General features: G+C 40.5%; 1 protein-coding gene across 3 annotated transcripts in view; it reads left to right on the top strand.

Annotated features, from left to right (window-relative positions):
• XRCC5 (X-ray repair cross complementing 5) overlaps positions 1–12,444 on the top strand; it is a 2,194,257-nt gene that overhangs the window by 1,514,331 nt on the left and 667,482 nt on the right. For all 3 annotated transcript variants that reach the window (XM_044060671.1, XM_044060672.1, XM_044060673.1), the window contains one exon: positions 6,179–6,248. In XM_044060671.1, the coding sequence (XP_043916606.1) occupies positions 6,179–6,248 (70 nt within the window). The remainder of the gene's footprint in view (positions 1–6,178; positions 6,249–12,444) is intronic.

Consider the following 12,444-nt stretch of genomic DNA (forward strand, 5'->3'; position numbering starts at 1 on the left):
AATGTAAAACAAAGTTTTCTGTAAATCTGAACAACTTTTTTCATCCCAAGTCTTTAGATTTGACCGTTTCCAAGCAGACTATTTCTTCTTGGATAACTAAAGCCATTTCCTTTTGCAATTCTTCTCATGGGAAAGAGCCTTCCTTTCACTGTGGCTGTGGCCTCTTCTGGTACCTTTCAAGGGTTTGGATACTAACTCTATTCTTGAGGCAGCAGTCTGGTCTTCTGTGCATACCTTTACTAAACACTACAAGTTGGATGTGATTTCTAGGGCCAGACCTAGCTTTGCCAGGGCCATTCTTCATGGCTTCCTAGAGGGCGCTGCTGGTCCTTCCTCCTTCCAGTCTTCTTCCTGAGGTTTTGCACTCTCCCTATTGTAAAGAATGCTGCAGCTGTGATATGGAAGGACATAGTACAGCCGTGTAAAATCTTACCGTAACAGTAGATATCCTTCTCTTCATTGTTGCATTATTCACTCCCTCCTCTCCCCGGTCCTTTTTCCTTCTGGATATACTTGTTGCCTACTTACATCCTAGGACTGTCATTCCTACTGGGGCATTTCAGTTCTGAGGGTGGTACGTCCAGATGTTACCTTTATGCCGTATGCCATGCATAGGGAGCATACGTGTGACGTACGATGTACCCTTTATCAGCAAAAGGATTTGTTATACTGGTTGGACCCCGAGCTGCCCTTGTTAGGGGATCCCTAATGTAAAGAATACTGCAACAATGAATAGAAGGGCATCTACTGTTATGGTAAGATTTTACACAACTGTACTTTGTCTAGCCTCGACCAGTTTTTGTACTTTGGGGAAAAATATGTAAATTCACTCTGAACTCCTAGTACTGAATTTACATCATCCATGCCAAATATTTTCATAAATTTCTTCAAAACTACCCTCTTTTGTTACATTTTCCCTTCTGGTGGAATCTTCCTGACCTGAGGGTCAGCTCTGCCAAGAAAAAGGACAGAAAAATGTAGGTCTGATGTGAAGCTAGTGAAAGCCCAAAGGATCATCCTCTGGTTGCCTTGGATTCCTCTGCTCTGAACCCATTCGAGGCCATCATGTATCCAACTTCTTGCATGTCCTTGGAAGCTTTACAGAGACCTCTGCTGTTCATCTCCGAGGAACCGAGAGGGATTCTGCAGTTAGGGAGGAATCTGAAATCCAAGCATGTTTCCCCTGTAGTCAAGGATTCTCAAAATGAATGGCAGGATTTTGCTGGGGGATTGTTTAATGCTTTAAAGCCTCCTCAAGGGATGTCTGTGCTTGCCTCTCCCTAGTCTTCTACTCCTCTTAAAAGACTCAGGGAACCAGCTTCGTTTGATAATGATCTGAATTCTGGGGAAGAGTCCATGGCTTACTGTTATCAAATTACTCCCACCTTGGACTATGCTTCAGAGGATGAAGATTCTATTAGTCCCTACTCCCCTTTGAAGGAACTCTTCTTTGGGGATACTGTTCCCCGCATGATGGAGTTCTTTTAAGTGGGATTGTTCTCAAGTCTTTGACATTCAGAAAAGTTATGAGCTCTGTCAGATGGAGTCTTCTAAGCCATCAGCTGTTCCCCCTGTTCTGGCTGCCCTACTGGATTACTTTTTCAGTAGTTTCTGCGGCCTCTCATTCTCAGCCCCCTATACCCAAGAAACCTGATAGATTTTACAAAGTGCCTGACTAGTGTAAATTTCTTTATAAATGTTCTTCTGATGACCCTTCTGTAGTCTCTCTATCTTCTGACAAGCCCTCCAAGCTGTTGCCCTCTACCAAGTTGCTCCCTCCTGATAAGGATAGCAGGGCTATGGAGAGCTTGGGCAAAAAAGATGTACACTACTGCCACTTTATCCTTTTGGGCTATCAGATTCAAATGATCAGGTATGTTTTGGCGTTTCTTTGTAAGGTTTCCAAAGTGGTTTCTGTCTTTCCTGACTCTGAGGGAAGGCTTCTTCCCTCTCTCTGTTGGGCTCCACCAAAGTTGCTTGCCACTCCATCAAATGGAGCTGTGATACAGCTGATGCCTCCTCCATGGCTTTTGTCTTTGGTTCAGTTATGAGACTTTACTCTTGGCTTCATCTTCATGCTTTGCCTGATGACATTGAGACCAAATTATTGGATTCTCCTTTGGATATAAAAATCTTTTGCTGCTGCTGCTGCTGCTGAACTTTTCAAATACTTCCAAGGTAAGGATAAAGCCTTACAGAAGATGAAATATATGTTTGTTTTTCCATTTCCCAAGTTCAAGGATTTATCCCTCCAAATATGCTGCTGTTCATAGGCAATCTTGCCCTCTGCTTAATGGAAAAAAAGGGCTCTAGACATGTACCTCCTGCAAAGTCCATTCAGACCCCTTCCTCCCAGAAACTGCTTTTCAGGATAAAGCGGGTTCCATTTGACAATTTGTTTCCCTTTTCCCTCAGCCAGGTTCCCTTATCTCTCCATTTTCCCTCTCTTTTCCAAATTGGTTACAGGTCACAGAAGACTCTCTCCACCAGCTTTTCCTCCCTTTCTAGGCATTCCTTGACCTCCTTGGGAATAGCTTCCTCTTTCCCAGAGGTGCTCCATTCTTTTTTGGTCCAGAGCACCATTCAGACTTTACCTCCTGCCCAGGTAGGGAGAGGTTTTTATTCCAGAGTGTTTTTGGTTCCCAAAACGGAGGGCACATGGAATTTAATTTCTGGATCTTTAAAACCAAAAATGTCCCAGTTGCAGGCAATTCCCAACACTGAAAGGAAATTTGTGGAGCGTCCAAGTAAAACAGCACAGACACTTAAAGGGTTCTCATATTCATGGCTTCCACCATTCCCATGCTCCCTCTGGCCAGGTTCCACATGAGAAACTTCAGTAATACCTCAAGTCAATGTGGCTCCAACATTGCCACCCCTGGAATTCCCGGTACTCTGCCTTCCATGTCTCAAGTTTAAGCTTCATACGTGAATTCATCAACATTCTGTCAACCCAGTTTCCTTTCCAAGCTCCAGTCCTGACTCGAGCTCTTTACAGATGCCTCAGACAGGTGATTGGGGGGGGGGGCTCCTTTTGCTCTCCATGGTTCAGGGTCTGTGGCCTCTTCATCAGAGGTCAGATCACATCAGCATCAAGGTGATGAGGAGCTCTGTTTCTAGCTCTTCAGGCTTTTCATTCACTAATTTCATCACAGACCCCTAAGAGTTTTCAGACAACACCATGCAACAGGCAAGGGGATACAAGATCCTATCTGCTTTGCAGACTAGCTTTTCAGGTCTGGGATCTGGCTGTCCAGTATCAATTGACTCTTTAGGCAGCTTGCATTCTGTCAGAGCACAGTCCTGTGGCAGACATTTTGAGCAGGTCCAAGCTTATGAATGGATGCTTCACAGAGATGTGTTCCTGAATTGTCCATTTGTGGGGTATTCCTCAGGTAGATCTTTTTGCCTCCACTCTGAAGAGACAGTTTCCTCTATTCTGTTCGAGTCCACTGGCTTGGACAGTAGATGCGCTGTCTTTTCCTAGTAAGGGGGTGTTTTATATGCCTTCCCTCCCATTACTCTTGTACCATGAGTCTTGCACAAATTCAGGCAGGATTGTCCCATAATTTTGCTCTCTCTCTCTTTCGGCTTTTCCTGGTTAGGGGTCGCCACAGCAGATCACCTTTGTCCGCTCATGACTGGCGGTGGAGTTTTTACGGTGTCGAGTTGCCAGCCTGGCACCCAACCTTCCATGGAACGCACACACACGCACGCATTCACACCTAGGGCCAATTTTTATGTGTCCAATCCACTTGCAGCATGTCTTTGGAGATGTGGGAGGAAACTGGAGCACCCGGAGGAAACCCACATGACCACAGGGAGGACATGCAGACTCTGCACAGAAGACACCCCAGCCGAAGATCGAACCGGAGAGCCTCTTGCTGTGAGGCGACAATGCTAACTGCTGCACCACCGCGGCCGTCCATAATTTTGCTAATGACTCCTTTTTGGTCGAGAGAGCATTGGCTCGCCCTTCTTCCTCACTTGACTATTGGCAATCACCACAAGTTACCTAACTGGGTGAGTCTTCTCACACAAGACAAAGGGGTTTCTTATCCATCCTCACTTGTCTAGTCTTCAAATGACACTGTAGGTAATAGGGTTTTGATCCCTTTCAGGCACCTCTTTTCTGAGGACATGCCTCAGGTTTTGCAGGAGGCCAGAAAACCCACTACCAGGAAATTATATTTGTCTAAATGGAAAAATATTGACTGTCTAGTTCCTCTCTCACCATTAGGATACCCTATCTGTGGAAGTTCCTCTGGCTTTCTCTTATTTGTATGATCTGCTCCATGCTGGGTTGGTGTATTTTTCATTTCATGTCAGCTGCTTGTCTCCCCTTACATCCTCCTTTTAGTCTCTAGGTTTGAGGTGAAACAGTTTCTTAAAGGTGGTGTTCATATTGAGCCTCTCAGGAAGTTCATTATGACTTCTTGGAACCTCAATTTTGGTCTTGAAAAATTGACCCAGGCTCCTTTTGAGCTTGCTTCTTCATCTACCTTACAGCATTGTACTTGAAAGACTGCTCTCCTTTTGGCTCTCACTTCAGCCGAGAGTCTCTGATTTTCAGGCTCTCATTGCCATTCCTCCTTTCCTAGTTTTCCACAGAGACAGGGTATCTCTTCATACTAACCCTTCTTTTATGCCCAAGGTGGTCAATGAGTTGTCATTTAATCAGTATGTATGGTAATTCAGGTTCATGAGTACCTGATGAATTGTGACAGACAAAAATTAATCCCGTTTGTCACAAACTATTCTTCACTTTGGTTCATCTGCACACAGACATGCTAAACTTTTAGGTGGGCCTTTCTATTCATCTTCCTTTTTTTTCTTCGCAGTGTGCCAGTGAAAAGGTGCTTCCCACCTTGGATTTGCATAGACATCTCGTATATTATTTGGACAGTACTAAAGTAATTTGCAAATCTGATCAGCTTCCCAGGCCATTTCTTTTTGTTATTCTTTTCATGGTAAATGTCTTTCCTCATCAGTAAAGGCTCTCACTCTCCCAGGGTTGTTGCCTCCTCTGGTGCTTTTTTCAAGGGTCTGGATACCACTTCCATCCTTGGGACTGTTACTTGGTCCTCTGTTCATACTTTTACTAAGCATTGCAAGTTGGATGTTATTTCCAGGACCAGAGTTGGCTTTGTCAGGGCTATCCTGCATGGGTTTATGGAGGGCTGTTCCATGACATCCTCCTCCAGGCTTCCTCTTGAGCTTTTATACTCTCCCTTAGGTTATGAATATTACAACAGTGTTATGGAAGGGCATAGTACAGTTGTGTAAAATCTTACCATAACAGTAGATATCCTTTTTTTCAGCTCCCTGCCTCCTGCCACCAATGCTATAGCCTTGTTCTTTTTTGCCCTCCTGGCTGTGGGTTTTTCTCCTCCTGATGCACATGTTTTTTCCTTGTCCCTAGGGACACTGTTTCTCCCGGGGCTTTTCCAGTTCAGAGTGTGTACACCCATACGTCACCTTTATACCTTATGTCTTGTATGGATGCATACATGTGACATAGGACACCTACAAGTGCTAAAATGCTTTGGTGTACTGGCGGATGTTGGGATAGCCTTGGCTGGAGATCCCTTAGGTTATGAATCCTGAAACAGTGACGGGAATGAAATCTACTGTTAAGGTAAGATTTTTACACAACTGTACATTTTTGTACCTTACTGTAGTATTAACATGTCCCCCAAATGTTGCACCTAAAGTCTTTTTAGTTGTATGAGGGAATCTATGTTTTAGGTATAATCAGCACATTTGATCTGAATTACTTTAGTGGAGAAGAGGAAATTATGGGTATGTGAAGAGTCAGAGCCTGGGGCCCACAGCTTTAAAAAAAGGCACAGAGGTCGGGTACGATTGGATTTGATAACTCAAAGTTTAAAACAAATGAAAATGAGACAACACAGATCTCTCATTATGGTAAGTACATAACTTCCACTTTTACAAGATTATTAAGGAGTTTTAGCAGTCTTGGATTAAGGACATTTTCTTTCTGTCATGCCTTCCATGTTGGCCGCCAGTTTTCCTAATCTGGGTAATGGTATGTATATGTTTGCTACTTCATGAAGCATTTAGGAAAGTAAAGAGCCTTTATTTACAGTTAATATTTTACTGCTAAATTCATCTGAGAGAAAAATGTATGATACTTTTTCACATTTTTTCTTTTTAGGTTGGGAGTGTAGATCCAGCAAAAGATTTCCAAATGCTTCTCAAACAGAAGGCTGCCAACTTCCAAGAAGGTAAGTTACGGGCTCTGTAAACAGCGTGTTCAGTTATTTCAAGTAACTGAACCTGATTTGCAAGTAATCATATGTCAAGGCCCACCTAAAAGTTTAGTGTGCCTGTTTGCAGATGAACCAAAGTGAAGAATGGTTTATGACAAATGGGGATTAATTTTTGTCTATCGCAATTCATCAGGTACTCATGAACATGAATTACCATACATACTTGTGTAAGCTGACCTCAAACCCAGTTAGCAGGGTATTTTGAAGGCTAAAACCCATTAAAATGCATTGACCTTGGGCATAATTTGAGGTATTGGTGTCTGTGAGGGCTGGTAGCATTGCACACTACTTCAGCAGTGATCGTTCATTATTTTATCTTTCTTTCTCTGTTTTTTTTGCCTGCTTTTGTAATGACATAGTTTGTGGAAGTGTGTATCCAGGATTGACATTAGTATGTACATTACACGTGTTATTTTTCCTACCATTTTAGTACAGTGCTTAGGGTGCTTGTGTCTGTCCATAAGTGATAACAGCAAATACATCACTGTGGGTGTTTTGATTACACTTTCTTCATGGTGATCCCCAAAAGCAGTTTCCTTTAATTTTATCTGCGAGTGCTGCCAATACATACTTCCTGCTGCAGCAGTCCAGTCATTATTTCTGTTTGTCCCTCTGTTATGGGTTCTTAACATGATCGTGGTAAGAAAGTGTAGCTATGATTGGCAGCAGCTACTGGTATTTTTTTATCATTATAAGCAGGCTGTGTTGGGGATGGTTTCTGTCACAATATTTTTTTTTGTTTTTATTTTTTTAAACTGTCAGCATACCATATTCTTCCTTTAACTGCCATATTATTCATGGATAAGTCTAACCCTTTTTTAAAAGCCATTTTTTGGCATAAACGTCTAGACTTCTACACATGTATATGTGGTACCTTTCACCACTTGCAGTTAACTTCCTTATCTTTGACACATCTGACTTATCACAATGTTTCTGTCTGCAGCTCGTATCGACTTTAACAAGTTTTTTTTTTTTTTATTATTTGGGTTATTTCAAAGCAGTGTAGCTTTTGGGGGTTTCTTGACATTCAAGAACGTTGTGAAATTATAATCTGCATTATACATTTTCTGTATATTACACTGACATGAATAGTCAAAAGAAAATATGCATTTAAAAAGGTGTCTCATCCATCAATATTCCAAGAAACTTCATTTTGGCATTTGTATAGTGTTTCTTTCTGGATACCTGTCTTCCTGTTGCCTAACTACTATTGCCAGTAAAAAAAAAAAAAAGTTTGTTTTATTTTGCTACTTCTAAAGCAGTCACAGATTTTCATCCTGTGCAGCATTTGGTTGATAAGTGGTGATGTAACTAGAGAAAGTTCCTTTAAAACTGATGCAAAAATGTGTACATTTTTTATCCTTGGCCATTGTTTCGGCATGTGCCTGTTTTCTTAGGTGCCTTGAGCTAGCGAACTTTATCAACACAAAACCATATGGGAAAATGCCATCTTCACAGTGTAGGGGAATGGAAACCTGACATTGACGCAGGCCACTCAAACCTGATCCCTGAGAAGTCATCCAGGAGAATATAGAGGGGGGAGCATTTCTGCTGGCTCAGTTATGCGAAGGGGAAGGGAGGGGTTTATAGCCAAAGACTAGCAGTTATTGGTGGAGATCAATGGCAGTAGTCCAGAAGCATATACCTATGCAGTGAGCATTGAGAACTGAGCCTAACAGTGAGGATATCCTGAGTGGCTTACATTTGGGATTTCCTTATTGTGGGACCTCAGTTTAAAGTGGAAATTTGTACACACAGGTGCTGGGGAAGTTAGAACAAATGGTAGTGGTGGGGTTCCAGAGCATACCTTGTGGCAAGCAGCTGTGGTGGGAACAAAAAATAATCCATCTGGGAGTAGTTAAAAGCCATCTAATCTAAATTCCAGGCATTCAAGCATATATTTTATTGCAGGAATAAATACTTTCCACCTCCAGAAAGCAATGGTACATCCCATTTAGGTTCCTGTGCTTGGTACTTGTCTGATTTCCCACGATGGGCAACTTTTCACTAGGGTAGGCTGTTGGGTAATTTTGACTGGTCCTTATATTAAACCTTTGTGAACGTTACCAGGAACTTCAGTGTCATCAAAGTCATCTTCATCCTTTGTGGAGACTCTCAAATAGGAAGAAATCTTTGCTAAACGTAGGTCTTAGATGCCTACAGACGGCTAGATTTGTGACATATGCACAGTTTGCCCTCTCATTTAACAAATCTTACTGTAGAACACCACATAAAACTAACACAGTAATTAGGATTGTTCATAGAGATCATCCAATATAACAGAAGTAAATAGGATATATTACTGGGCAACTAAATAAATAACAGTCTTACCACAGATCAACAAAAATACTTAGACATGATAAAAGCAATGCGCAGTATCAGAACAGATCAGCATCTATTGTGCACTATTGCAAATAATAAACTAAAAATATCAGCACAGGAAGAAAAACTTAGAAGATATGCAGATAAATATAAAGAAAAAGTACAATGTAAGCAATTTATTGATGACCCAACAACAGTTTTAGATAGAATTGGGAAACAAGACAAAAGGAATTGAAACACCACAAAAAGAAGAAGAAATAGATATACTTAGGAGAAATATCTATGATGGTCATGTGATTATTGAAGATTGTATAATAAAGATGCTAAATGGATAGAAGAAGTAAAAGAAAGAATAAGAAGTTCAAATGGAGTTAGCCTAGTACTAATCTATGAACCTATGAACCTATAACAAATGGATGGGATAAAGTAGTGGCCAGAGAGATTGAAACAAAGTTAAGAAAAGCTCCTAACTGGAAAGCTCTAGGCCCAGATGGCAGTACCTAACTTCTCGCTAAAAGAATTAACATCTTTACATGAAGATTTAGCCATGACTAAGAACTATTTGTATGCGCGACCCCAGCAGACACCAACCTGGTTAACAACAGGAAAAAAACAGTGCTCCTACTCAAGAGCAAACCTGCATGATATCCTAATAACTATAGGACAATAGCTTGCCTTCCGACGACATATAAACTATACACTGGAATTGACACAGATGGAGTTTATAGTCACTTAGAAAACTTAATCATGGCAATAGAACAAAAGGTTAACAAAAGAAAGTGATGTGGAACAAAGGATAATTTGTTATGAAGTAAAATCATAATGGAAAACTGTAAAAATGGGAAGAATCTAACTGTGGCATGCATAGACTATAAAAAGCATTTGAGAGTATCCCACGTGCATGGATAAAATAGTGCTTAATGTTTAAAATGCACACTTCATTGATTGATTACATTACAGCGACCATGAAACAGTGGCAAACTACTTTGCAGTTAAGCCATGATAAAGGATAAATTATTATTCCAGGGATAAAAATTCAAAGGGGGATATTCCAGGGTAACTCTGTCATTCCTGCTCTTTTGTCTTGCGCTTAACCCATTAAGCTGTCTACTTAACAGATTAGGTCATGACTACATTCTGGCCCCCAGAAAACAACAAAGTATAAAGACTTCTCATCTTCTTCTTGTGGGTGATTTAAAACTGTATAGTTCATAATAGTAGCTCCACTCTTGACTGGACCCTAACAATTGACTCTAACCTGTATCAAAACCCTACTACCCTACCAGACTCCCTTAGCAACCACATTCCTATCTGAGATCTTAGGAATGTTGTTCAGATACCTAAATACCATCTCTATAAAGATTGTTGCAATCTGTCCACTTTTAACAGTGAGACCTTTAATCCCATGCTAAACTCTATAGGCTTGTCAATTGTGAAACACATTTTTCTAAATTATGCTGTCCTTCATTTCAGTCGCACATTTCTCTCTATTCTTGACTCCTTGGCACCTGTCAGAAAAGTAAGAATCAAAATAACCCACTCAGTCTTATGAAAAAAAAAAGAGACCGCACCTGGAAACAATGGAATAAAACTAAATCACCTTCTCTTCTCCAAACCTATAAACAACTACATAATCTGGCTAAAAACACATTAATACAGATAAGAAAAATTCTACTCCAACGCCCAACTTACCCATAAGTCTAACCCCCCAAAAAATTAGCACTCTGTTAATAAGATCCTGCACCGAGGCAACCCTTCTACCCCAACCCCTACAACTTCCCCCCTTGAAACTGCCACTCTTCTAAATTCATACTTCATTGAATCTATTCAGAAACTCACCCACAACGGTCAGAACAGTAACACACACACACACACACACACACACTCTCCACATTTCACCAATACTCCCTCTTTCACACTTGACCCCATCCCAACATCTTACAACAAATCTCTCCTACTTAAGCTGAAGCCATGTTTCCCCCTCTTCTGACACCCCCCCTTTCCTTAAACTAGCCACTCACCCAATAGCCTACCCTGTCTCTATCCTGATCAACAGATTTATTCAAGAATCCACCGTCCCAGATATATGGAAATCACTGTTCTATCACTCCATTACACAAGGAAGGCAACAGCAATGAACCATCCAACTACAGACGTATTGCTATCCTCTTCACTGTCTAAACCCCTTGAAAAATCCATTCACAGACAACTTAAGTATCTTCTAGATAACATCTTAAACCCTATGCAGCATAGCTTCAGACCCCATCATAGTACATCCACTGCCCTGCTGTCCTTTACTCAAACCATTGCTGAAGCTGTGGACAAACATTTACTGGTTTCTTGCCTCTTTCTTGACCTTTCTAAAACATTCAATACTGTATCACACTCCAAAGTTCTCAGTAAACGATCACAACTCAAATTACTTCCTTCTACTATTAAATGGTTCACTATCTATCTCACTAATGCAAACCACAAAAACGAGCGCCAGCAACCAAATCCAAGGCAAACAAAGTTTAATAGATAATGTAAGCACCAAAAACGCTTTTGGAGAGCTCAGTGTCCCTCCTTCCTCAGACAAATTTTAAAACCAGCTTACAATCACATTTATACCATTTAACATCAATTAATTAAGTAATCAAACAATTTTAATTAAATACATTAAATCAGTGGTAAGCATATAAAACTAGCTTACTTCCACAATGAGTAAATAAGTCAGTATTGCCACACTCTGTTCCTTGTCCTTACCATAATATAGTGTGTGCATAAGAATGCATGTAAAATTGTGGGCATGCACGCACTAAACAGTTCATAATTCATTCTTAATATTAAGATATAAATGTATATAAATATAACTATAAATATAATATTTATAGTTATATTTATATACATTTATATCTTAATATTAAGAATGAATTATGAACGGTTTAGTACGTGCATGCCCACAATTTTACATGCATTCTTATGCACACACTATATTATGGTAAGGACAAGGAACAGAGTGTGGCAATACTGACTTATTTACTCATTGTGGAAGTAAGCTAGTTTTATATGCTTACCACTGATTTAATGTATTTAATTAAAATTGTTTGATTACTTAATTAATTGATGTTAAATGGTATAAATGTGATTGTAAGCTGGTTTTAAAATTTGTGTGGTTTTCAGTCTGTGAAGGTGTTTATTTGCTTTTTGGTAGTGAAGTTTGTATCTCACTAATGCACAACAAACAGTAAGATGGCAGGCTACCTGCTCCCCTTACTTACCAATCCGGACTGAAGAGCCTCAAGGCTCGATTTTTGGCCCTCTAGGCTTTAATATTTTCACAAACCAACTGCATGCTTCCTGTACAGCACCCTCCCTAACACAATATGCGGGCGACTCTACCCTTATTACCTGTTCTGACATTTTCTCTAACCTCCTCTGTACGACTCAACATAGCTTCCTATCTGTAGAAAAATGGCTAACCGACAACCAAGTAATTCTAAATCCCCCCTCCCAAAAAAGCTGCTACTCTTTTTTTCCAAAAACTCTCTCTAACCTTAAAACAACCGTCACAATGTCTTCCCTTGATGATACTATCAATACAGCCTGGCCCACATACTAAACTTCTTGGTGTTATTATCAATGACCAATTAAAATTTGATACCCATATTCAGCACTGTATCAAAAAGACCAATCAAAAACTCAGCCTACTCTACAGACAAAAAATAATACTTAGCCCCTGACTCTAGGCATAAACTAGCTCAGGCCTTCCTCCTTCCGTGTCTACTTTATACCCCCCATCTTTTCACATCCACATTCTACCCTTCTGGCTAAACTCTGTCAATCATAG

Source organism: Protopterus annectens, chromosome 2.part0 (genome assembly GCF_019279795.1).
Source record: "Protopterus annectens isolate FY-2018-M chromosome 2.part0, PAN1.0, whole genome shotgun sequence".
NCBI lineage: Eukaryota > Metazoa > Chordata > Ceratodontiformes > Protopteridae > Protopterus > Protopterus annectens.